The sequence below is a fragment of the Peromyscus californicus genome, unplaced genomic scaffold (assembly GCF_007827085.1).
Source record: "Peromyscus californicus insignis strain IS unplaced genomic scaffold, ASM782708v3 Scaffold_8__1_contigs__length_139910024, whole genome shotgun sequence".
Lineage (NCBI taxonomy): Eukaryota > Metazoa > Chordata > Mammalia > Rodentia > Cricetidae > Peromyscus > Peromyscus californicus.
This window is the reverse complement of record NW_026294606.1, coordinates 80,954,469-80,982,085: the sequence shown is the minus strand read 5'-3', so window position 1 is coordinate 80,982,085 and position 27,617 is coordinate 80,954,469. Positions and strand designations below refer to the sequence as shown.

The 27,617-nt window shown below is 43.4% G+C and overlaps 1 protein-coding gene across 1 annotated transcript in view; it reads left to right on the top strand.

Annotated features, from left to right (window-relative positions):
* The window catches only part of Ccny (cyclin Y), a 135,129-nt gene extending 108,763 nt beyond the window's left edge, over positions 1-26,366 (top strand). The window contains exons 8-10 of the mRNA XM_052727132.1: positions 7,481-7,647; positions 18,756-18,918; positions 21,993-26,366. Coding sequence (XP_052583092.1) covers positions 7,481-7,647; positions 18,756-18,918; positions 21,993-22,109 — 447 coding nt within the window. The 3' untranslated portion in view covers positions 22,110-26,366. The remainder of the gene's footprint in view (positions 1-7,480; positions 7,648-18,755; positions 18,919-21,992) is intronic.
* Positions 26,367-27,617: the final 1,251 nt, after the last annotated feature.

Sequence of the window (27,617 nt, the reverse complement as noted above, 5' to 3'; positions counted from 1 at the left end):
ATGCATGTAAAATAAAAATTAAAAAGATTCAGATTGGATTAATTTCATCAGTGTTGGAATTTTTTTGATGTATGTCCTTGATTTGGTGAGTTTGCATTTAATCTCCCAGTCCAAAATGCCTTTGAAAACATTGTCTGCAGTCAACAGGGTCCTCTGAAACTCCACAGTCGGCACTAACCTGTGTTGTCTAGAGATTCATTAGGACAGTCTTTCATGTGACTGTAATGTGAGGTGGAGCTGAACAGTATCCTGTTAGCACTGTTTGGAGATACTGTTCGTGACAACATTTGGATGTTACTTGTCATAGAATTAAACTATGCTAATGGGAACTCCCCCCAAATACGGTGTTACTGACAAGTTCTGCTGAGTCACGTGCTAGTAAGAGGCGCTCACTGTAATTATCTTCTGTGGTGTGACAGCTGCTTTCTTCACATGTAACATGTTAAGGTGATGTCGCCCTCCTTCAGTAAGCCCTCAAAGGATATCAATAGCATGTCATAAACTGTGTTGGCTCTTTTCAGGCAATATCTAGTGTGCTATTAGTATCCATCAATTAAGGTAATTTTAACTCAAAATAAAATGTCATAGCCACCTTTCTGCCTGAGCCAGTGGAAATTATTTTATTGCAGAGGTTAGCCCTTGGTGTGCACAGAAGCTGTGACCCTTATGTGGGAAGTTGTTGCATCCTGCCTGCAGTTTCTGTGAACTAAGAGACTGAGGTAATCCCAGTGTCTGTTTTCTGCTTTCAGTATAGATTTACATGACTTCTGGTCCTGAAGAGAATGCGAAGAGTCTGTTGTCAAGCTTTGGGAAAGACAGCCTGAGGTTCTCTAGGATGCCCGGCTGAAAATGAGCCTGGCCCCACCCGGTTATCTATTTGATGCAAATAAAAATCCTGGTCTGAAATACTACCTCACTGCTGATGCTTTAGGATGACAAATGCCATTTAAAACTGGGATATCCAGAAGTTGTTTCTGAACTTTGGAGTAACTTTCATCTGTATAGTCAGCAGCAGTCTCTCATCCTGCAACAACTCCTCAGAGCCAGCACAGAGATTTTTGAGAGCAGTCTATGCTCGGCCTCCTGATTTCCTGGTCTCCCCTAGATGGCCTCTGATTCTCCTGGGTAACTCAGAAGAATGTAACTCAGAAGAATGAATTGGTTACTTTGCGCTGCCCCTCGAAACCTCGTCTTTGTCGCTCCGTCCATCTGTGCCAGTTCTTTCCCGAATGCCATGACATGTGGTTGTTTTCTCCATTTTCTCCTGTCGAGTCTTCCTGCACTAAAGTCCTATGTTATTCTTATCCCACGGAGGTTGCTCACAGTTCTAAGTGGATGCCATCCACGGTTGTCTCCTGTGGGGATGAGGGTGTGTTAAAGACAGATACTTTGGGAGCATCACTCTGTCCCAGCCTTGTGCAGGGTGCCGCCCCGTGGGGCTGAGACAGACCCTCTGTCCTCAGGACCTTGTCATCAGGAGCTTAGGGTTTGCTGTAGGAAGAGAGGGAAAAGACAAACTGTACTGAGATATGTCCAGATTTTTGCTACTTCAGTGAGTCTGGAGTCTTGTATCACAATTTACTAACTCTTTGGAATCTGAAATGTTAGTTCTTGCCAGTTGTGGCACACAGGTGTACCTGTAGTCCCAGCACTGGGGAAGTGGAAACATGAGGATTACAAGTTTGACCTGGGCTGTGTGGAATATTCCAGGTCACCATGGGCCACACAGTAAAACCCTGTCTCAAAGAAGCAGAAAGATGTTTCTTTTCTTAACAGTTTTTCCTTTGTATTCAGTATGTGTCCCAGTCCATCCTGCATAACATGTGGTATCAGAGAGCAGTCATAAAAATCGACATCTTCAAGATCTTAAAAATTGGTATCTATTAGTGAATCACTGAAGACAGAACAGTGCTCTTTGGGAACAGGGCAGATGTTACTGACTAACTCTGCACATTCCTGGCAAAGCTTACTTCAGTGGGAGGGGCAGAGGGAGCCCTTGATTTCTCAACACCTTTGGTTAGAAGAAGAAGGTGGATGCTGTTAGAGGAGCTGGCTCAGGAGCCCTGCCTCTCACTGACTCTTGATTTCCTCAAACAGCCAAGGTTTCCCTTCCAGAAGGAAGTTTCTCTTTTGCTCTTCTCCACTCATTCCCACCCCCACCCCTGCCCCCGCCTTCACACTTACTGCTTCCCTGTCACTTACCGTGAGCTTTTTATTCTTACTTGGTTGGTCACTATGAGAGACAGAAATTCCATTTTCTTCCTGGTACTTAGAAGTGTATGGAGTAGCCTTGCATTCTCCATCCAGGAATGAACCTAGCAAAGAGATGGAACCTCCATTCCCTCCTTCCCCCTCCCATCCCACCATCCTGTCTCTAGCTTTAAACCAGGGAGGGCGCTTCCTTGCCTCTGCTGCTCTTCACCTCAGGCCTTCGGCCTGTTCTGCCTGTACAGACTTGAGTTTAAAGTTCAGTCCTGTCTCCTTTGCTCAGTTTGCTCACCACTTAGGGACATCTTTTGATACATCTTAGACACAGAGCATCCAGTCAGATCTGCAGTCACCTTACATAGCCTCTTCCCTCTGGTACCTCCTGTTTCTAATGAGTATAAATAGCCAACTGCACGTTTCAGAAACCTTGGGTACTTACAAGGTGGCTTTTGAGGTCATTTCTTGCAAGTGTCTGGACTATATCGAGATGGTCCCCACTTCAAACACCGCTTCTCTCTGTTCAGCTTGATTCGTAATTTTCCTTTCAGTGGCTACTTCCAGTCAGTGGTATTGCCAGGCCCCTCTCGGACCCTGAACAGTCAGGACTGCCACTTGGAGGCTCAGGGTTAGCATAGTGCCTCCAGAGTATCTGTACTTATGAATGGTAGGTGAGCGCCCTTATGTCCCCTTGCTGTGGTCTGGTGTCACTCAGACTATCTGATGCTGCCTGATGTCTTGTCTTTTCACTTTATTTAGTACATCTGCCAGCCCATGCTACTGGCCCGATTCTCAACTTGCCAAAATTGAGCCTCTCCCGAAGGCCCCCAGTGCCATATCTGGTGTGGGTTTTCCTTTCTTAAATTAATCTCTGTCCTACTTAGGAGGCTTGTTGTTTAAACAGAATGTAATCTGCACTTTGTGTGCTTAATGTTTTCTTTTCCATGTGTGGCTTTTTACATTTTGTAAATATTTAAGACTGTACAAATATGGGGCTGGAGAGATGGCTCAGAGGTTAAGAGCACTGACTGCTCTTTCAGAGGTCCTGAGTTCAATTCCCAGCAACCACATGGTGGCTCACAGCCATCTGTAATGAGATCTGGTGCCCTCTTCTAGCATGCAGGGACACATGCAAGCACAACACTGTATATATAATAAATAAATAAATCTTTAAAAAAAAAGACTGTACAAATAGTATATGCGAGCTTAATATATTATATGCGAGCTTAATATATATAACACTAGCAGATTTCATCATTTTAGATTTTAGAAAGCAAGTTCTTAAAAGAGTATTGAGTGTCTGAGTTTCATTTCTTTGTCATACAGAGTTCCATTTTGTAAGTGAGTATCAAAAACCTGCAGACATAAGAGAAATTTTAAATAGTCTAATTTAGCTAAGGGAAACTGAAAGGCAGCTGACTTAGGACATGGTTTTTTAAAGAGAGAGAGAGAAAGAGACGGGGGAAGTGTGTATGTGTGTGTGTGTGTGTGTGTGAGAGAGAGAGAGAGAGAGAGAGAGAGAGAGAGAGAGAGAGAGAGAGAGAGAGAGAGAGTGAGTCAGTGTCAGTCAGTGTGTTGGTGCTCGTCTCATGAAGGCCACAGACATTGGATCCTCTGGAGCTGGAGTCACGGGAAGTTATAAGCAGCAACCTGTTGTAAGTATTGGAACAGAGCTTGAATCCTCTGAGCCCTCTCTCCAACCCCATGACAGCTTAAACCAAGGTGCTTTCTGTTGTGAGTTTTTTTTCTGTTGTTGTTTTTAATGGTTGTGTTAAACTAAATTCTGTTGTTTAAAAAAATCCTGTGTTGTTTGGTTTCATTTTCAAAATCTAGCTGAAATGTCATTTAAACAATTTAAACGTCATTTCATCAAATCAGAATTACAGTGAGGTACTACTTCATACCCATCAGGATGGCCGTTCTCACCTTAAATACATAAGATAGCTAATAAGTGATGAAAGAGTGAGAAGAAGAGGAGTCCCACCTGAGCACCACTGAACTGCACGCTACAGCCACTGTGGGGAAAAGTGTGGTGGCTTTCTTCTTACAGTTAAGTGGAAGGACGGGAAGGCCCAGCAGTTCCACTTAACTACACCCCAAAGATCAAAACAAGACTTACCAATGTTGGCAGCATCATCACCTTATCTTACAGAAGAAGCTGCCTAAGTGGCCACTAATAGGTCAGTGGTAAACAGAGTGGGACTTGTGCATACAATGAGGTATTTCTCATCCTTAGAAAGGAAGTAAGTTTTGGTAGTGCTACAGACTGATGAAACATGAAGGGGGTATGCTGAGCGAAATAAACCAGGCACAAGAAGATAAATATTGTATGATCCACTGGTATAAAATGGAGACAAAAAAGTACAGTAGTACTTGTAGGGGTTGGCAAAAGGAGGACTTGGGGAGGATGCAGGGGCTGGGATAGAGAAGGATTGCGTAGAGATATATGGGTTTCATTTGGGACACATGTCAATGGTGAAGATGGTCAGCGAACATTGAGCATACCTAGTGCTGCAAATAAAATTAGAAATGATTGAACAATGTTGTGCTGTGTATAGTTTGTTTGTTTGTTTGTTTTGAGACAGAGTTTCTCTGTGTAACCACTCTGGCTGTCCTGGAACTCATTATGTAGACCAGATTGGCTTGAACTCAAAAAGATCTGCCTGTGTCTGCCTCTGGAGTGCTGGGATTAACGGCATGTGCCACCGCCATCCAGCCATGTTGTGTGGATTCTACCACAGTAATAACAATATAGGTTTATCAGCAGCCAAATGTGAATTGCAATTACAATGAAGCTCAGTTTTTAAAAACTATAGGGAAGCAGGAAGATCTCTATGACCTTCTACTTAGTAAGACCCTGTTGCCAGGGGCTGGACTCAGTGGTTGACAGGTCACAGAGAGGAGATAAGAAGTCGAGGGAAGGATGGGCCAAGTATGATGGTTGGGAAAATCTTGCAGCCTGACTGGCCAGAGTGTTTGTTTATACAGAATTCAGTAAGTAGGGATAGATTCAGGTTGTTTCAAAATACAGATCATACTGTTTTTGTTTTTGGACATGTGTTTCACTTCCTCTTGAATATTTTTTAGTCATCATTGATAAACTGTGACAGAACAGAGTTATCTTTTACAATCATTTTCCCTCAAGTTTAATCATCATTGATAAACAGTTATCTTTTATAACAATTTTTACTCATTAACCCCATAACCCAATTTTTAAGAATCTAGAGGCATATGATAGCCTGTTCTCAGGCTAGTAACTTTTGTGGCTACAAGGACACTAGAACAAAACAAAATCTCCAAACCATCCTGGGCAGACTGCCATGTCCCAAGCAGTGTATTATTAACTCTCAGTGGTCAGAGTGCCCAAGAAAAATTCTCAAGCCAAAACTGCTGTAGTTATTATTTAAATTCTGGCATAATACAATGTTCGCATTTTATATCTTTATAGAATTTATTTATTTGTCTAATCATGGCATTCTGTTGTTCCTTGGTCATATGACATCACAGTGACTGCATGTGCTAACTTTTCTAACAAAGGGAGGTCCTGACATCTCATTCTTTTATCATCTTTATACATCATTCTTTGCTCATCAATATAAGTCTCTGGGAAGGGCAGCGGCAACTTCAGCTAATCTAACTTTGTTGTTGTAGATGCCACATAATCACCTGAGCCTATAGTAGGAAGAGGCTTGTTGTCTGATATGCGGCCAACTCTTCTAGCCCACCGAATCTTGTTCACCTTTTTAAGTTTACTTTGTTTTGATTCTCTTGTTCCTTTGTAAGTACAGAGACAGATGTTTCAAGAATATTTCATAGCCTCATAAAGAGACCTCCAGCTTCTAAATGTAGTCACAACCTCCAAGGCATAAGGAAAACCTTCAAGTAGATAAGGACATCTCCCTAAAAGCAGGAGGGGTAGTATGTTCAGGACTTTCCTGGGTCAGCTTAGAAGCAGTACTCCTGGGAGAAGGCATAAATGATTCATAAGAAATTTTCTATCAACCCAGTATACCCAAATTGTATAAATATTAAAAGTCCACCAAGTATGTAACAGAAGGAGATGAAAACCAAAAGTGGCATGGCAGCTATTATGAGCACAGCTTTGCTGGGTCTTTGTCAAGAAGCTGTGCAGCTTATGACGTCTGCCATCCCCATCAGATATGGCTGTGCTACCCTGTCTTTACAGAACAAACCAACTTCTATAACGGCCAGCAAGGTGGCTCAGCAGGTAGAGGTGCATGCTGCCCAAGCCTGGAGACCCAAGTTCCATTCCCAGAGCCCACAGAAAAGTAAAGGGAGAGAGCCTACTCCACAAAGCCTCCTCCTCTGACCTCCACCTGTGCAGCATGACACGTCTAACACATTATACATACACAGAAATGATTTTTAAAAATAAAATTACTCTATAGGTCAGTGACTTCTTAGAAATTAGCTAAGATCAAGTGTAAAATACCTTTTAAAAATTGTGTAGGTTTATAGCCTTTACATTCTTTGTGTCAGAATATAGTTTGACCTGCAGCTTTTGAGATTTATGCCAGCCTCAATATTTACAAGGTCAGCTACATTTTCACTATTACAGCGTGTGACCTCCAGCCTATAAAACTCACAGGGCCTTTCAGCCTTTTAAAAACAAGTATGTCCTGGGGGTAGTTGTAGCTTTCAGTTTAGTGTTTTTATGGGATTCCTGATTGTGTGAATGAGGGGGTTCTCTGTTTCTTGTGCCTTTTCTTGGGCTCTTTTCCTTCTTATTGTTTTGTCCAATTCCAATGTGTTAGTTTTTTCTTTTATCTTACATTTTTTATAGTATTGTATTATCTTACATAATATTTTATATTATTAGCCCTTAGAAACCTGTTTGTTTTCTAATGAGAAACGGAAAGGGAGGGAATCTGGATGGGAGGGGAGGTAGAGAGAAACTGGGAAGAGTAGAGGGAGTGAAGACTAATCAGAATATAATTTGTGAGAAAAAATATTTTCAGTAAAAAAAATAGGTTAAAAAATAATAGATTATATATTTTTAAGTATGTTCAACACATTTTTTATGTGTATTTGATGTATTTTTTGTCATTGCCCTTGAGTTTGGTTGCACTTATTAATGACATCATTTTCAAGACTTTTTTTTTTTCACTGATTACAGCAGGTACTCATGTAAAGAAATAAGTATATACAGGTAACCCCTGCTTACAGGACTGTTGAAGTGAGATTTGTGCTCAGTTTCCTTGGGTGGAGGAGACAACTAAATGCATTTAGCACTGGCTTCCTCATGTCTCCTTAGGTATACCTTGAAAGGCTCTTGACGTATGCAGAGATTGACATCTGTCCAGCCAACTGGAAGCGCATTGTTCTCGGGGCAATCCTGCTGGCCTCTAAGGTGTGGGATGACCAGGCTGTGTGGAATGTAGATTACTGCCAGATCCTGAAAGACATCACAGTGGAGGACATGTAAGTGTGGGCATCACTCTGTTTCATGGCTGAGTTAGAGGGAGACCATGCCTCTTTTGGGTGATCTGTACAGTATAGCGTTGCCGGGGTCCAGCCTTAGCTCGGGTTCAGGTCGGAAGATGGGGAAGGGGCACTGGCACAAGGAGAAATTCTGACCACCAAGTGGACTGCACTCAGGTGGCCCTGAATAGCTCAATCAGTCTTTATTTAAACAGAGGTTTTCTTACCAAGGTTACATGAACAGCTTTATTATTGACTGTTTTTTACTTTTGAGAAACATCATATTTTACATTATGAAAGCCCCCATTGTTCCCCTTTATGCTTCCCCAAATACATTTTCCCACCCCCTACATAACCTTCAGGATTTTTGCAGCTTAACTAAATATCGAGCCACACACATCCTGCCCTTGCAGCACTTGTCTGCTGGCAGCTACCTGTGGTTACAAAGTTAAAAAGTAATAGACGTGGGTACAGTGCTTTACAGACAACAGTATTCATACCCAGACAATTCTTTCATGTCTCCAAGATACGCTTTTCTACAGTTCCCCTTTCTACAAGAGGGTCCCATCTCTCAATCTCTCTGTAAAAGGCAGACTTTGATCAGGCACTCTTTCCCCATCTCACTCTATCATAACTTCTCCCACCAATATAAGATGGATTTCTCCATTCCATATTTTACATTGTGTTTTTTCCCATTGGCTCATACTAGATTCTATCATTGATTCTGTATGCTGGTGTCCAGGGAACTTACTCTCCACAGTTACCACTATATGTATTCCTGAGACTTTCTCCCTATTCTGTGTATGCATGCCTTACTCCTCTTCCCAGAGAACTGTGAGACATGCTTAATGTTCCAAGTGTTGTTTTCTCATGTGTACCTAACTGTCTTTATTGAGTCAGAAAAGTTCCCAGGATTAGGAGTTGTAGTTTGCAATTCCAGATAAGAAATTTGAGAAGCATTAGCCCCCTGCTGAAACTTAGGACAAATTTTTGAGAAAGAGCAGAATTTCCAAGGAAAATTAAAGCTGTTGCATGTGTGACTGACAAAGTAAAACTAAGAACTTCCCAAAGAATCAACAATATAACGAGAGAGAAAAGAGCCTGTAAACTGCATGAATTTTGCAAATTCCTACACTGTCCTATAGACTACTTGTCCTTGCCAAGTGAGAGTTGGTTTCCACAGGTGCCTTGCCCTGAGGAAACCCAGTGGACAGGTAGTCATATGCTGATCCAAGACCAGGCTGCATGGTTCCCATGTAAGAGTGAGTGAATTTGGCTGAGTGTCGTCAGGCCCCGCAGGGAACCTACCTGTGGCAATAGAGTGAACTGTATTTCTCGTCATTGTGATCATGAACGGGTTACTAGCAATACTTTGCAGTTTTGTGAAAGATTTGCTGAAACTGTTACAGATAAATATTCCTTGGGGGTTTGTATTTGGGCTCCTGTGTCACCTCAGCCCAGTAACAAAGCCCATGTTCCTCTGTGAGCAACAAGCCTAACCTAAGAGCTCGGGAGCTGAATTAAAGTGTTTCTGTTTGGCTTCAAAAAGCACACCCCATGCTTTGGTATATTTGGCAAGTTCAGATACAAAAAAAAAAAAAAAAAAAAAAATCAGCCATGTATTTCTGGGGCTTGATGTATACCAGCATCATCCTGCCCTTCTCTCTCCAAGGCCAGTAGAGGAGCCTCCATGGGGAGAGATGTCCACCTGGCTCCTCGGGCCATGTGAGGATTTCTCAGCTGGCTCAGACCTTAGATTCTATGAAAATTATTAGCTGAGGACCGGCACACAGTAGTCACAGAAGCATTCAACTCTCTCAGCCACCTGGAGTCTTGTGGCTTATATCACTTCTGACATTCTTTGCTTGGCATAGCTCTTTAGCTAAGCTCCTTGAGGAACTTTCTGACAGGAGGTTACCAGCTGTATCCCAGTCATGCCACATTCTTGGGCCCAGTAGCTCTGGAGTGAGAATCTTCATGCAGCCTGTGTGGGAGAGTAACCAGGCTATAGGTATTTTGGCATGCTGGCTGCAGATCCTCACCAGTCTCCCTGACTACTGCCTCCTGCTTCAGAGGTACCTGTGATACCCCTCGAAGCCCTATGTCCTCAGAGCTCTGCTTCTGGGTCTGTGAGCCCTTCCTGTGTCTGCTGCTTCATCGCAGTAAGAAAACCAGGAAGTTTTTATTAGATGATGGATCTCACAAGAGTACAGAGTTCTTTACCATATTTCAGGGTGAGGGAAGTATCTAAAGCACTGTCATTCTGACTGACAGGAGACAAATGCCTCTTATTAGGGATTATTCTTGCATTAGCTCCCTGATATCCTTCAACTCTTTATTGCATGCCAAGGAATCGTCTGCTTGACCCTCCCTGTCTGTGTGGATGGATGATAACGACTTGGGACTTTAAGGGAGCAGTGCCTGAGTTCTCTGTGCAGTTCTATCCACTCAGAAGAAAACAGCTGCTGAACTGAGACTGGCTTCTGCATACAGTTACTACTATACCCCAGATGCTTACAAAAGAAAAGGAGATGATGTAGAGTAACAAAACAGTAGCTGACAGCTACAGGGGTGGGGGGTGGGGGGATTGCTCTGTGTTAGTCTCTAGGCTATGAAGAAGGCCAAAATAGTCTTGTTTGTTTGTTTGTTTGTTTGTTTGTTTTTGGGTTTTTTTTTTTGTTTTGTTTTTCAAGACATGGTTTATCTGTGTAATAGTCCTGGCTGTCCTGGAACTCACTTTGTAGCTGTGTAGATTAGGCTGGCCTTGAACTCACTGAGATCCACCTGCCTCTGCCTCCCGAGTGCTGGGATTAAAGGTGTGCTCCACCACCATCCGGCTTGAATATTCATTTCTTAATTCATTCTCTCCCTGTCTAAAAGAGATGAGAGTAAAAATACCACTTACTTTAGAATTCCAGGTATAATGAAGGTTAAAATAACCATGATATGAAAAGTTGCTTGGACTGTATAATATAGCAGCAGCCACAGTAATATTCCTGCTCATTTACTAAATACATCCTACACCCAAAGGAATAACTTTTATATGTTAAGTGATGTCTTGTGGTTACCCATAAGTGCTAATATTATCCCCATCAAGATGAATTTGGGGCACCAAGAAATTAAATAGGATGCCCAAGTCCCTTGGCTAGTAAGTAAGAGAGCCAGAATTTATATTTCTTCTCTTGGGAGCAGATGAAGCCAAAATTCTTTCAACCATCTATAATGTATTTCAAATGACTTTTTTTTTTTTTTCTTGGAATTCAAGTCCCTTTCTACACACACACAAAAAGAAATCTAGAAAATTTGACCAAGGTTTGTTCAGCTGAAATTCAATGTAAAGAATTGTTTGGGGGGGCTGGAGATAAAGCTCATAGGCTTGCCTGACACATCTAAGATCCTGGGTTGGGCCCCCAGTATCTTCAAAAGAAAGAGATTATTTTGATGGCCAAATATGTTTTTTTGTTGAACCTTCAGTATCTTAAGCAATTATATATTATAATGAGGTTGAAATTTTTTTCAAGTAAGGGTTTTCTTGAAGACAACTGCTTCGTGATTTGAAAGCACTATGGTACATGTTATAATAGTACTCATGCCAAAGTTCTATGTGTTCCATATTTTGTCAAAAGAAAAATAATTGGTTTTTACACTGGTTTCTGTCCTTTCTTTGAACCCTATTGGTGACCGAGTTGACTCATTGACAGGCGAGCCCTATGCTCACTCTCATCAGGTCATATAGCATTTGCTGGATGGCTTCTTGTCAGTGATTCAGCGGGGAAAGCACAAGGGGAGCACTTGCTTCTAAACGTGAAGACTGCAACCAGGTTTGGTGACACAATCTTGCAATCCCTAACACTTGGAAGTGGAGACAAGAAGATCCAGAGTTCAAGGCCAGAGTGTCACTAGTCCTCTTGAAGAAAATGGAAGGTGACCTCGTCCATGGACTTCTTGTGCCCCTCACCTGCCTCTGGAGACTACAGACCTCCCTGAGGCCTGCTCCTGTTTCTCCTAAGTAGCAGCCTGCTGAGATGCTTGTGTGATGATCCCTCTGATGATCCCTCCATTTGTACTGAGAGCCAGAGTTCTTGTTTTGAATGGGCTGTTAATCTATGCTGTGTATATATGTGCTGAAAAGCCTATGTAGTCTCCAGAGGGAAACTGATAACATGCATGGAGATCTGTGGATATGCAAGTCTGTCCTGTCCCACCTCCCCTGTCCCTAGCCCCATCCATAGCAAAAGAAAGGCGGCCACAGAATTCTTCCTAGTACAGCATCAGTGAAGAGAATGCTTTGTATGGCGACCCACCGTGACCACAGAGGTCTTCATACATTCTAGCTTGGCTTGTCCATTCCTAAAAAATTTTTGGAAAATTTTGCCTGTCCACTACATACATAAGTTGATACTAAAACTTCTTCAGCAAATATGATGACACACACCTTTAATCCCAGAACACAGGAGGCTAATACAGGAGGATCCATGAGTTCCAGGCCAGCCATATACCAAGACTTGCCTCAGAATTAGCAAGGGAACAGGTTTCTCTCATCATAATATGTGATTAAAACCATTTGAAAATTGTTAAGTGTGAACTAGAGCCTGAGTGTCACCATTACCCATGTTCTCAGAGTCGGAGGTTTTAGATTGCCCCTTTTCTCATTGAGCTCTGTTTCCTTTTGAGTTTCCTCCCTCAATAGTCTTTTCCTTAAAATTGTCTGTAACAGAAAGCATGCACATAGCCTAAAACTCTAGTGCTACTTTCTGGACCGCAATAGTCTCACTTTAAAAACTTCATCTCATTAGTGCTCAGTTGATCAGGACAGTATGGAGAGTCAGGTGTGGTAGCTCACACCTGCAATCCCAGCACTCAGGGATAGCATGGGAGGATGAATTCTAAACCAGCCTAGACACTATCTCAAAAAACAAAAAATATGAATCTATTAAAGGTTATGAGATAAGCTAAATCTTCTGGGAAATAGATCTATTAATGAGATTGGTATAGCTGGTTTTTCTTTCACCATTTCATATTTTCATGTGTGATTATTACCTAGTGACATAAGTTGTTCCCATTGTTCTCTTACCTTCTATAATATAATAGCTGAGAGACTATGACATTACAAGGGATTTTGGTGTATTAGTACCACTGAATTATTTTGATGTTTTCTGAGTTACATGCTAAAATTATAGTCATCTGTTAATACAAATTACCTAAGCCCACCAGGTATTCCTTTATTTTGTTATTAGCTAGTCATTGAAATTATTTGTTTGTTCAATACTGACACTCCAGGAATTACACCTTGGGGTGGTGAACCTGCATAAGGCTGAATGCATAGCCTGCCTCCCTCCCCAGACAGAAGAAAAGTCACGAAAAGAGGCCAAAGCAATAGTGTGCTCCTCCTTCAAGGCTATTGCTGGTCAGTCAGCTTTAGCAGACAGAAGTGATGGTTGCAGATGAAGAAGTCTTCCTCATACTGCTGTCTTTCTCGGCATGCTTGAAGTATTCTTTTTACTGCAGCTAAATGCAGATCCCAGCATGAAGAGTAGGACCCACACAGAGCCCTGTAACAGGTTCTGGCTATTAGCAGCCAAATTAGGTTTTCTCAGAGGTCATACATTCAAGTCCTGACCCATAAAACTCAGGATGTAGCCAAAATTGGACATAGAGTTTTTAAAGAAGACATCAAACTAAAATGGGGTTATTAGAATGGGTCCTAATCAAATAGTTCCGGTGTCCTCACACAGACACACAGAGAGATGGGGCAAAAAGGTAGCCATCTGATGCCAAGGAGAAAGACCTCAGAAGCTGCCTTTGTCTTGGCCATCCATCCTCCAGAACCACGGGAAAACATTTGTTGCTTAAGACACCCATCTCCCTGGCATTTTGTCCCGGCTGCCTGAGCATACTATTGCAGATTTCAGTGTTGCAAAGTATGTTCTCACCTTAAAAAATGCTTGAAAATGGGGAAGTAACTTTGGAACTCAGTTCCAAAGGCTACAAGAGTTCAGAGGCTTGTTTTCAAAAAGAAAGCTAACCTGGATTCTTGATTGTTGATAAAAGTGGGGGCGTTGATGGTACTTTGATTGAGGGCTCAGAAAGAAAAGAGCAGCGAGGAAGGTTATTCATCTCAGGTCTAAGTGCAGAAGCATGAACAGACTGTCTTACGAATGAGACAGAGGGGTCTCTGGTAAAGTCTCAGGCAGACATGAGGAGGATTTGTGGGAATTGAGGAAAGGTGAGCTTTGACCATTATTTTATAGAAAGCAAAATATAGAATTCAGCCACGGGGATTTTTGAGTGAAGTGCTGAAGATGGGCTTGATTCTTCCTTTGTTGTTGGAGTAAAATATAAAATATAAAAGGGGAGAAGTAAGCTGAAGAAGGAGTTATTACGAAGAATCAGATGTTCAGGTTGAACATCTGGAACCTTTACAATCTTCTGATCCTAGCTTTTCGTACTGTACAAGGTGAACCACTGCTCCAGAGAGAGTGCTGCAGTGTGAATGGACAAGGGGTGGACTTAGTTGAGTCAGTCATGTCATAGTTTGAAGTAAAAGGCACAGGCATGGGACAAAACAAAGTAAGATTGCCAGACTTCAGGGAGCATGCAAGACGTCCTCTAGAGGCATCTGGTGGAGAAGTGGATTCTTGTCCTTAACCCTAGGGAGGTGTGTATTCCCACGGTAGGTCTGTGACCCAGTGATAGAAAGTCACCCAAGAGATTCATCTCATCTCATCTGGAATGTGACTAGAGTTTGTCTTCCTGGGTTTTGGACTTACATGAGATTCATAACCCCTTTCTTTCTAGATAAAAGATTTCTGCCTTTTCCAGAGGGAAATGTCCATCCTGTGTCTGCCCACCCTTGTATTTTGGTAGCAGATAACTTTAGATTTCCAGGTTCACAGCGAGGAAAGAATTTTATCTCAGAAAGCACCCATGGAACGTTGTCACCCATTGCTGATTTCTATCATATTTAGATGCTATTGTAGGCTTAGAGGCAATACTGGAGTGGGTCATGGGTGGGAGGAAGTGAATGTGTTCTGCATATAAGGAGGGCCAGATGACAGTGCTGTGAGGCTGAACATGAGAGATCACATGAGAGGTTCTGACGATGTAAAGAGGGGGTCTTTGAAGTGGTGAGTAAGTGTATGGCCAGTAGGGTAAACCCTGGTGTAGTATGCGCCGTGTTCTGTAAGCAGAGAACCTGAGAACATAGGCAGCATGGTTGAGACCATGGGAGACGTGGGAGAAAGGCTACCTGTAAGACAAGGAGGAAAACCTCAGAGACCACAGGTGCCAACCTCCTACAGAAGTGAGAATGTGTTGCCTGTGGCATTTGTCACAATAGTCTTGGCAGACCTGATAGGCTGTAAACCATTGAAAGGTGGAGTTACCTAGGAGTCTGTGGCCTGGAACCACATTTGTGGAGAGAGGGGATTCCCACTATCATCTTGCTTTGTTTTCTTTTGGGTAATGAAGTAGAGCCCATAAGCCTTAGATTTTTTTTTCTTTTCTTTTTTGTAATGAATCCTTGATCCAGTCTTTTGCACTAAAGCTCTGTTAGTCCTCCAAAATAAAATGGAACACACCATTGAAGTGACTGAACAAAAAGAATATGCCTCTTAGGAGTAGGGTAGGATGAGGTCTCCTTGGAAGCAAGGAGCCTGAGCTAAGAGAAGGATTAACTCTGCCTCCTCATCAGTAGGCTGTGTCCCTAGGATCCCCAAGCCAGACATCTCTGGAGTCTGTGCCTGCTGACACGCTTTGTTCAGAGGGTAGTAGCCTGGGGTTTCATAGCCACCAGACCTGCACTCCTGTCTGCAACCCTCTGGAAGGGTAGTTGGTTCCATTTACACACTTGTGTGGGCAGACAGTCACTGCTCCACCACCAGCCCAATCCTATGCAGGTAAGCATAGATCACAGGCTAGCTATTAAGTTGTCACACCACCATAGGACGACGTCTTTGAACACCAGAGGATCAAGTGATGATTGCTGTGGATGGGAAAGCAGATGGTGAGTCCTGCTTGTGTTGAGTTCATGGACATGTATAGCTTGTGTGCATGTGTATGGGTACACATGTGTAGAGGTCTGACAACTTTGGGGTGTCAGCCCTCTCCACCTTGAGACAGGGTCTCTTTGTCCCTAGCTACTGTATACATCAGACTGACGGGCCAGTGAACTTCTGAGGATCTTCCATTTTCCAACTCCATTTGGAGCACTGGAATTACAGATGTGCACTGCTGTGCCCAGCTTTTACTCGGGTTCTGAGGATTCTAAGTCAGGTCATCACAAGATCAGGACAAGCACTGTACTCACTGAGCCTTCTTTCTAGACTCTACTCAATCATTTCTAAAAATTTCACTTGGCAATGTGTATGCTTTGCTTTTGTTTACAGTAGTCCTGTAAGGGCCATTTTCGTATGTATTCTAGGGAATCCCAAATGACCAGAAGCCAAGCTACTTTTCTGTGTGTCACATGGCAGGTGAGGACCTAGAGAACCACAGTCCCTCTGTAGGAGACTGGTGTCTGTCTGGTTTTGTTATTCACTTTGTGGTTAGAAAATGCATCGCACGAAACTTTGACTTCAGCCTGTAGCAGTAAGTGCGTTCTCACTGTTGTGCAGCCGTCTCCTCCTTCCCTCTCTCCAGCCTAGCCACCATCTTTTTGTGGGTCTGTGTGCTGCTCACGGTACCTCATATTAGGTCAGTCACATAAGGTTTATGTTCTTGTAGCTAACTGTCCTTGCATAATGTCCTGGGAGCTCATCTATTTTATGACCTGTCATTCTCTTTGAGACTGAATACTCTTTTATTTTGTATACAGTGCCACATTTTGTTTACCCACTCGTGGTCACTTCCAGGTGCTTCCAGGTTGGGTTAGTGTGAGTCAAAGTGCCATGAACATGACTGCAGAGATGCCTTCTTGGGATTATCTCAGTTGTGTGGGACTCCTTCGGGCGTGCACTCCCCAAGGGCTGTTGGGACGTTTAAAGGCTTTTGAAGTGAGCTCAGTGCTCTAGAAAGACTGAATAACTTTCTAGTCCACTTCTGAGTCCACTTTTCCGCTGCACTAAATGTCACCAGTGCAGTTACATTTCTGTACTGTGTTAACTAGTGGAGCAGTCACTTCTAAAAGGAGCTTTTGTTGACTGAATGTGTTTCTTGTAAATGTTGACCCCAGAACTGTTTGCTCAGGATGACCCAGATGAAGGCAGGAAACCCACCGAGCCTGGTCCTTTTATACCACTGTTCGTTTCCTGTTACTACACAGGAAGCGTTCAGATCTACCCTTAAATTCATTCTATGGATCGAAAAATCAAAATTGGAAATGACTTTTATTTTATAAATCTTGTTTGAATTTGCTAGGCTGACCACAAACTCATGATCCTCCTCTCAAGTTCCAGAATGTTGGAAATATAGAAGTGTGCTGTCATAGGGGCTCACTTTAAGGCTAGTCTCACTTCTTGAAGACTAACTCTCTGCAGTGAAGCCCATTCATCACCAGGAGGCAGTCTGTATCCATAAGCTACTGCCTCACACTCAACTGGGATTACTTTATTAAATCTCACTTAAATAAAGCATAGTTACTAAAGTTTAAAAACAAAACTCCTAAATAACACTAATATAAATTCCTTAAAAGTATAAAATTCAGCACAATCTGTGCATTTGGTACATGTGAGCTCCTTTTACAGGGACATATAGAAACAAGCAAGATTGTTCTATTTGTCCAAATAAAAGACCCAAGAGCAGTGTCACTCAGAACTCCATCAGCAGCTTGCTTAACTCACTGGTTTACTTACTTACTTTCATCTATCTGTATTTGTGTGCTTGCTGGATTTCATTTCTTCTCTGCCTGGTAGCTGTGGCTCAGATCTTAGCCCCTCTACCTCAGCTACTGTGAAATGTGGGTCTCTGAGATTGTCGCAGCTTCTGACGCCATAATGAGCTAGTTCTTAGGCACAAGTTGAGTGGGACTCAGTTTAGCCTGGGAGCAAGGTAGTGCTGCACTGACAGAGGTCTGAAGAGTGGTGGGTAGGAGGGACAGGACCCGCCCAAGTTCAGCTTCACAACTGGGCATTAGAGGTCAGGCTTCTAGCAAGTTCCTCTGATGACAGTTCCCCAATCTCTGGCTGTCCCTTCCCACCAGAGTTCTACCCTCCCTCCTCACATCTGCCTTCACTTGTCTAGAGAATCAGCTGCTGTGAAATCTAGGTGTCCTGGCTGAGACAAGTAGAAGCCAAGTACACCAGACAGTTTTAGTGTGCTGTGACAAAGGTCAGAGTCAGGTGCCCCAGGGTGTTGGCCCAACATACAGGAGTGCTTACTTTCTGGCGAAATAACCAGGACCAGCTCCCACGATAGTAACAAATGTGCCTACTTTGAAAGATGAATGAGATATTCTCAATATTGAAATTTGAAAGTTCACTCTGTCTGTTGCCATTCTTTTTCATCAAAATAAAAGTGAGCTGTCTGGATGGACCTAGACATTTCTCTTCTCACCGTGGAGACCCGTCCAACAGCCAACTCCACATGGGAACTGTTGAAAGTCCAGTCTGCAGATCAGCTAAGCTAAGGTTGGAGTAGGGGTAGGCTGTCAGCTTCTTTAGCATGTTCTCCCTCTCCCAGCTCAATGCCCAGGCTTCTGGAATTCCTTTAAGGACTGGAGCTGGAATTGAACCCTTCCCATAGGAAGCCCCTAAACACTGCACGGGTGTGCGTGCATATGTGCGCGCACACACCCATTGGAGAGGTATAGACCTCAGCTACAGAGGCCAGCTTTTCTAGATATCTTCTGAGACTCTGACCTGTCCTTGATGGATTCATTACAGGTGAGGGGTAAGCATCGTCTGCGTCAGGCCTTAGAGACATGCGTCTCCTTGAAGCAGTTCCTGTTGGTCATCTCAGTGGGGCTTCATCTCTCTGGCTCCAGCTTATGGAATTTGCCTTTTCATACCTGTTTGGTGGTAATACTGCATAGCTGGTGTTCACCCAAACAGTTAATTAGATGAATTTTCTTCCTGGAGGATACAATTTTCTGGAGTTGGGTCTTCAGTGGGTCAGCAGCCATGCCTGCCAGTAGGCAGCTAAGTGTGGCTGTTGTTGTTTTTGTTTTGCAGGAATGAGCTGGAGCGACAGTTCCTAGAATTGCTGCAGTTCAACATCAATGTTCCTTCCAGTGTGTATGCCAAGTATTATTTTGATCTTCGTTCTCTGGCAGAAGCAAACAACCTGAGCTTTCCCCTGGAGCCTCTAAGCAGGGAACGTGCCCACAAGCTTGAGGTGAGTGGTAGATTCACCCACCACTGCAGTGCACTGTCCCATTGCCATCTCTGTGGCCCACACTTTGTGTCTCTCAGTATGTGCTGTGGAATGAAGACAGGACCATAGACGGATTGCTGGCCAGGTCATTAACTGAATACATATGTATAGTTCATTTTAACAACCATATGGCAGCTTTTGCTTTAAGTACACCAAGTCTATATTTAAATTGAAGATTCTTTTAAGCATCTTTGTGTTTATGGATTTGCTTTCTTTTGTTTTTATGATTATAAGCCCACAAAATTAAGTATTTCCCAGCATGATTTTTTTTAAAGCTGGAAGAAGCTGCTAAGTAACCTTAGCAATTGAGAATCCAGAAAAGCTTTTATTATTATGTTTTCCCCTATTTTATTATTATTATTATTTTAGTTTTTGTTTTGTTTTGTTTTTTCTCCTAAAGAATTCTTTCTTAGCTGAAGCTGAGGCCTGCCTCACTGGTCGTGGTCCGGGTTGAAGGCTGCTGTTCTAGCCTGTGACTATTTATCACAACAAATGGGTGTTTTCACCAGCGCTTCACATCTGATTTATAGCAGGTAGCAGGAAAGGCAAAGTGATGAGAAGGAACACTGGAACACTAGTGAGACCCCACCCCCACTTCTTCATTGTGTGCTAACCCTGATCTCATCCCTCTGGACTTCAGCCCCTGGGCAATGTAATCTCAGCCATAGAGCCTGTTCTGGTTTGATTTTTGTGCTGTGATAAAACACTGGCCAATGACATTTTTTTAAATAGATTTTTCTATTCATTTTACATACCAACCACAGATTCCCGTCCTCCCTCCTCCCACCCCCCAGGGTCCCCCCCAACCCACCTCCCATTCCCACCATCTTGAGGAGGAAAGAATTATACTTCTGCGTCATAGTCCATCATTGAGAGGGAAGACAGACAGGAACCGAAACGGAGGCCCTGGAGGAATGCCTCATAATTTGCTCTCATGGTTTGCTCAGTGTGCTTTGTTATACATCCCAGGATCACCTGCCCAGAGATGGCACTGCCCATAGGCCAGTCTGGTGGAGGCATTTTCTCTGCTGAGATTTTTCTCTTCCCTGATGACTAAGCTTATGTTGAGTTGTCAAAAACTAACCAGCACAAAGCCGGAGACCGCAGTGGAGCATGGAGACTTTTTCCCAACTCCCTAAGGCTTATACTCTACTGAGCATTTCCCTCTCCGGAATGGCACTCTGACAAGCCAGTGGCTGAGTAAAGTCAAGGCAGAGGTGGAAGTAGTTTTGTGGTGGTGGTGTTTGGTTTGGGTTTCTATGGAAGTTGTATTTCGTGAGAATTTCCTCTACATTCATTCTGTGGAAGACTGTTCTAGCTTCTTTGCTGTTGCTGTGATACAATACCCTGACAGCAGCACGGGGGTGAAAGGGTTAGGCTTAAAATTACCATGTTATAGTCCATTTTCAAAGAAAGTGAAAGCAGCTGGAGACGTCCCATCTAAGAACTGAGGGGGAATAAAGGCATTCATCATTAGTGTTCTGCTAGCTTACTCTACTCTTAAAATTACTATGTTATAGTCCACTTTCAAAGAAAGTGAAAGCAGCTGGAGACGTCCCATCTAAGAACTGAGGGAGAATAAAGGCATTCATTATTAGTGTTCTGCTAGCTTACTCTACTCCTTAACTGTCGAGGACACAAACCAGGGAATAGAGCTACCCATAGTGGATAGATCTTCCTGCATCTATTAAGGCAGTCAGGACAGTCCTCTGTAGACATGTCCAGAGGCCACTCTGCTCTAGACAATTCCACATTGAAATTCTCTCAGTCGACAGAATATCTTCCCTGTTCCTGCTCATTATACTTGAATTTGTCATTTTGGGCACAGAGGTTCTAATTTTTTCTTGAGACTTGTTAAAAGAGCAAACAATTAAAAGAGTTTTGTTTTGGGTTTTTTTTGTTTTATTTTAATTTTGGAGACAGGGTCTCTCTACATACCAGGTTGGCCTTGAACTCACAGACATCTTCCTGCCTCTGCCTCCCAAGTTCTGGGATTAAAGGCGTGCCCCACTATATCCCCAACAGTCCATTAATCTTAAGAAAGAAATGTAGTAAAGCAGGGGAAGAGGCTGGGTGCCTAGCACTAGGGTTACAACAGAGCTGCAGGGAGGTTCCACTGCCACCCAGCTGTTAGATTTGCACCACATGCCCCTTGAACATGCTAGTGTACGGTACAGGACAAGAGCAGCGTACCTTTACAGGCTGAGTATTTGTCTCTTAAGAAATGACTCTCAGGTAGGCTCAGAGGGGTTTTACACTGTCTACATGTCAGAGAAAGCTGTTGTTACCACAATACATCTGGTTAAGAGGAAATACCGCTCTCTGTTGATATTATAAATTCATACATACACCGTTTATGAGAAATAGCACTTGCTAATCTTAGAAAATTTAAGTAAAACCACTTGATCCCAGAATTCCGGTGCCCCTGAAGAGTCTTGACTTGTGTGTTTATTGTGCCCACCCCACCAGTACTGTGTGCACCATGGTAGGGTGAGGCCTCTCAGCCTGTTAGTTTTCTGCTCTCCCACTTGGCCACTTGGCTTGCACATGGATGCCTGTCTTGTTTCTCTCCTCCAGTCCTTCTTATCTACTGCTACTGAAATTGTTTTTCTCAAATGCTATTTTGAATTTTAACACGTTCTCTTAAAAAGTACTGGCAGATTTATGCTGGCTGCAGACTACAAAGTCTTTCCATCCTGGCCCTGTGTGGCCTCTCCATCCCTCAGAGCCCACGAGTCTGGTCCCACCAACATCCACCATGTCAGCTGGCTCCTAGAGAAAACCCTGAACACCTTATCTGCTTCCATCGTTGCATGGTTGTCTTCACCAGTGCTTCCTCATTGTGGGTGTCTCTCAGAGTAGAACTGGGCGTTCCTTCCCACACACCACCACCCAGTTTCCGAACAGAGTTGAATTGTGCCGGGCAGCAAGGCCTGTTGAGCCAGCAGAGGTGGCAGCCTTGCAGAGCGCCTGGCTGAGGGGTCCACATGGGACCTGGTGTGTGCTCTGACCTCCACTCTCTTTCTCCCTGTCAGGCCATCTCTCGTCTCTGTGAGGACAAGTACAAGGACCTGAGAAAACCCACGAGGAAGCGTTCGGCAAGTGCTGACAACCTGATTCTGCCTCGGTGGTCCCCAGCCATCATCTCCTAACTGGGGCACCCTCCTGAGGTCATGCCATCCCTCAGTTTCTCCTCTTGTTTGAGAAAAGATGAACTTGGGGTGGTTTGTTTTGGTTTTCTCTTTTCCTTCTGTTTTTAAGCCCCATCAAGGCTGCCTTCACGCCTGCCTCCACACTGCGTTCTGCACGCAAAGAGGCTTTAAGGGACGTGAAATCGGTGTTCTGGAACCCGGTGTCAAGCCTTCCCGGCCGTCATGAACAGCACTTCTTTCATGGAGGAAAAAGACTCTAATCCTGGAGGAGGAAATGAAGGAAAGGGAAGTTGTGTTAAGGCGGAGAGTGCTTGGTAGCTTGGCTGTTTCTGGGTCCCTGTCTGGTCATAAGTACCACATGGAGCCAGAGATAGATAGCAGAGTTGAATGCACAGCCAAGTCAGGAGTGCCACTCTGTGCCCTTGGAACCGGTATGCTCTGTAAGACTTCCTGCATTCCTTCTTGCTGCTTTCTTGGGATTGGGGAGGGGGTTGTTTGTTCATTTTTATTCTGGTTTGGTTTTGATCCCACAGAGCAGAAAATATAGTTTGTACCCACCATGGCACAGACATCCAAATAAATAGTCCTGATTGTTTACCTCTGCACCATCTTCTCTAGCCGTCTTCTGAGCTTTCTTCCTCACACCTGTTTTATATGACTCTTTTTCACAAGAGCAGGATTCACTTGACTCTAGTGCTGAACCGAAAGTCTCCCTCTCCTGCCTCACTCGAGAACGCTCTATCTAGATTACATGGGTGCTTGTGCCTTCCAGTTTTCTTGCAATTGGTTGTTCTTGGTTTCGTTTTGTCGCCCCTCTCCCTCCCAGGTTCTATTTTTCTGCTAACATGAAGGTGTAATTACAAAACTCAATCAGACTTTGTGGCTGCAGGCAAAGGTCCTCAGCATAGGCGTCCTGGGAGCCAGGTTTGCCTGACCTCATTGTGAGGAGCCGTTTCCATGTGCTCCCTGCCTGCCTGGTCATTCTTCTACTTCCATGTCCATTGTTGCAAGCAATATTCTTCTTGACTTTTATATGTTTACTTTAAATCAAATTTAGTCTATTTGTATACAATTTTTTTAAAAATCTAAAATTAAAAAAAAGGGGGTGGGGTGGGAGGGTATTCCAGCGGGAAGATCACTAAAGGGGGAAAAAATGTTACTATTTCCTGAGGTATTTTTCACAGAATGATTGAATAAAAAAAAACAAAACTCAACTTGCATTTTCATTGTGGGTGCTGGAGAAGCTACACAACTGTGAAGGCTCACGCTTCCCTAATTATAACCGTCCTTTGTGTTTTCTGACTGTTCCTCATTTCCTTTGGGGCTAGATCGGAATCTCTGTTGAGTAAAATCGAAGGGTTAAAGGTCCCCTGTCACCGAGAAGCTGACCTGAAGTCCGAGAGTCCGAGTCACTCCCACACAAGGCTTTGCTTCTGCTCAGTTCTTTGACTGCAGTGGCCGAGCTTTGTGAGCTCTTCTTCATTGTTTGAGACACTTGAGACAAATGCTGGCATTTGGTTTCTTACACCCTCTGCTGGGTGAGCTAGGAAAAGTTTAGAATTGTTTGTTAGTTAGTGTTGAATACCCTAAAATCATATGCCTGACCCCAGCGGGCCCCTCCCCATGGAGCACACTTTGGAAATGGAAGGAACAAAATGTCAAAATCCCAAGAGCATAGAGCCAGAAGTGTTAGTCAGGGTTCAGTGGAATGTGTGTTGTGCAGTCATGTTTCCAGTCAGAAATACGAGCAAGTTCCGGCCTAAACTTCCAAGCGGGAAGTGAAAAATTAACTGTCCTCCCGTTGCACCTTGATGGCCTGTTCTGAGTGGGAAACAAAGCTTCCCTCTTCCAGAACCTTAAACAGGTCTAAAAATGGAGAAAGTGTCATTTCGTCTCTCATCTCTAACACTCTAAAAGGGACCTATTTTTCTTAGCCAAATATGAATACCTCTTAGACAAATTCCTTCCTCTTGTGTAAAATACCTTCTTTTAACAGCCCATTTCAGGAAAGAACTGCTGACTTAATAGCAGAAATCTTATTTTTATTCCTTTTATTTGAATGGGAGATTTGGAAATTGACTTAATGTAAATATTTCAATGCACCTGATACTATTTTGTGGAGTTTATTAAACTACTTTAAAAGATTGTACAGTCTATTTATTGTATGTGTGTACACACAGTCTGATATCTGACATCAACAGTGACTCCTTACAGCCTGGCTCAGTTTTATTCAGACTGTCAGCTATTGTGTTCAAGCCTTGTGCACTGGACTCTACCTCTGAATAGGAAACTTTTCCCTACGCATCAGTGAGTGTTAATCTGTATTAATTGGTTGTGTTTCTTGCACTAAGGATTTCAGTTGTACCTTTTGGCCTGAATCACTAGGCATGTAGGTAGAGACCCATTTCATTTTCCTATACAATGATACAAACTTACTTTTTGTTCTCTGGGTTGTTCTAAGTTTGCCAAAAGAGAAAGGAGAAAAAACAAATCTAATAGTATGTGTTGATAAATCATAGTGACTGTAACTTTTGGCAAAGTAGTTCAGTGTCCAACAGCTAACACTGGATGCTGTTCTGGAATGCTGTCTCAATCAGCCTGTAGTGGAGAGCTCATTGTCAGTGAAGGGTGAAGAAAGCCACCGTTTGTTGACTTTAGACTTGATTTAAACAGCAAATACAATTTGTTGGAGAATAAACACATCCTGGTAAATTTTGTTTTACTCTTTCAACTGGGAGAGGAAAGGAGTTGAGTTTAATGAAGTTAAGAAGTAATGAGATCCTGAAGGCCCTAGAGGTGCTCTCATGCCTTAATGCTCAGGTGAGACCAGCTATGGCCTCACGCCTCTAGCTGGTGGGGCTAGCTCTCCTGTGTTCCTTCTTCATGGTCTTTGCCTGGGACATCTCCGTCTTGGGGTTTCCCTTGGTTCAGGGGATTTCTTGCTGCTTAGCTGAGCTTCAAGGCAGAATTTAGTGAGTCATGATTTTGTATATTCCTGCTGCTTTAGGGACTGCAACCTGGGGCCATATTTTAAGCTTTGAGTATATATATAAATATTTTGAGTTTATATATATATTCCTAATTCATTATAGGTATTTAATAAGTTAAATATATATGTACATAGAACAAATAGTGTCTGCCTTCCTGCTGTATTTTTTTTTTTTAAGTTGAGATAAAATTGGACAGGTTTTCCAGGGTGGTAGCACTGGCCTGTAATCCCAGTGGACATGGCTGAAGCAGGAGGATCATGACTTTTAGGCTAGCCCAGGCTGTGTAGTAAGACGCTGCCTCAAAAAAATAAAATTGAACAGGTTTTATGGGTGGTGAGTAGACTAATTCTCAGTGTGAGAAAGTGTATGAGCCTTCGGAGATTAAAAGACTATGAGACCCACTTGGGACTTCAATCAGGTAAGGAGCTAAGTTACCCAGGAGGACTCCAGTAGAACAGATACTGTCCATCATTAAATACTGTTTCCTACAAAACCACTGCCTCTTGGCCTTCGCTGGAGTGAGTATCTCAAGACTGCGGCTGGGTAGTTCTTTAAAATATGGATAGTCTTCTGAAAAGCCAGTCACAGACAGTGCCTAGCCTTGTTGACAGAAGAGGAAACAGGAAGCATAGCCTTCAGCGGAGCTAGGGAAAGAGTGCTTAGCTTAGGGTTTGAACTTTGAGCCTCATGAACAAAGAAGACCCCAGGCCCCCATGGAAGTAACAGCTCACTTTTACTGAGTACAGAGCAGCACTAGAGTAGCCCTTCAGAAGCAAGCTCTATTAGAGATGAGGGAGTCAGTGAAGAGTGTGTGTTTGTTCACAGTGCTGGTGACTTGACCCAGCCATACTCCCGTGTTACTTGTTAGAGCTTCTTGCTGAGTATGTACATGTTAAGGCCACCAGTCCTCTGGTGCCACTTGTACTAGAAATTTCTTCAGTAAGCAATACCAAAAGAATTCCCTTTATTGACAGTATAAGAGTCACTGGAAGCTGCTTTGTGTGTGCACTGCTCTAGGGTGAACTATGCCCAAGCCAAAATTTGGTACCAAACTGCATAGAGAATTCTGTAAGAAATGCCCTCCAACATGTTGTCTGACTGGATGGCGTTTGGGTTTTACAGGTCCCAGTAAACCATCTTGTACCTTTTTGTGATTTGTTTGGCGGCAGGGGACTTTATTCCTTTTTGTTTATATAAATAAGTTATTTCAAATGTGCAATCAAAGAATGTCATCTCAAAATAAATGCAGTTTTGACAAAAATGTTAACGATGACTTGCGCTTATATGTAATGTTTTGTTGTCGTTGCTGTTGATGTGTGTTGTAATAGAACCTGGAGTTCTAGTCCAAGTCCAAACTTGGACAAACTGCCTTCACTTCTGTCCTCAGTGGAGGTGGCCGTCAGAGACACTTCCTGCTACTCCATGAACACTCGTACTAAGTGGTTCTTGTGGGATGCACCTCCGAATTCTGGTAGGAAAGGCGGACATAATATAAAGAGACGCATAAGCCCCCTGAGTTCCCCTGAGGATGCTAGTCACCTTTTGCTTCAAGGCCCACTTCAAGAGAGGGTGGCCGTCGGTAGACGCAGTTCTCACATGAAGGCCTCACTTGTTCCAGGTCAGCTGTGTCCTATCCTTCCCCAGCTCCTTTGTTGTGCCCTTTGTTGACCTTGCCCTCAAGTAGAATCCCACTGGATCTAGCCGTTGTATTTTTGCCTGGGTTAGTAGACACTTGGAAATAGCAGAACAGGGACATGGATATCTAACTTCACCCCGCAGCAAGTGAGGCTGTTCCAGGAAGAGTGCTGCTTCCCGTGTTGGCAAGCCTGAACTCCTGGAAGCCTAAGCTTGAAAAAGGGACTTTGCCTCCTCCCTTGTGGCATGTCCCACCTGTCCAGAAGATGAATAGGCAGCCACCTCCAAGCATCCCACATCTGTGCCTGAGCACCAGCTACTGAAGTCTATATAAAAGCTTTTGCATTTAGGGGGTACCTGAAAGTTGGGGTAGACTCTGGAGGGAAGGCCAGCATGTGGGAGTAAAACATGGTCAAGTAGTGTGGGGTACCACTTGGGAGGTCTCAGTGGGAGGTCTCATACATCACTGGATATATGACCTGGCAAGTAACAAGGATTCTGGGTTTCTTTGTCTTTATTCTGGCTAATCCTAAAATTCTTCCCACTTCTGAGTTCCAGGAGCCTCTGGAGACTAATAACCGACATTTTCACCCAATTAATGTTGGGGGGCAGATTAGGGATAGAGCGGTGGGAAGGCAGCAGTGTGTCACATGCCAGTCTGGTCCAGTGTCCTGCAGTGTTGAGCCTATACATAGTCTCCTACGGGTGGCAACACCTTAAACATTTCTATTCTAGAATATTGCCCAGAAAATGGGTATTTGTTTAATACATTGTAATGTAGGCTTTAGATGATCCTTCTCTATTCAGCATCTGCGGTCTTGACCGTGTAGAGTGCTAGATACTGCTAGTGTTGGGCTCAGAGCAGTGCATACAGACAAGGTCT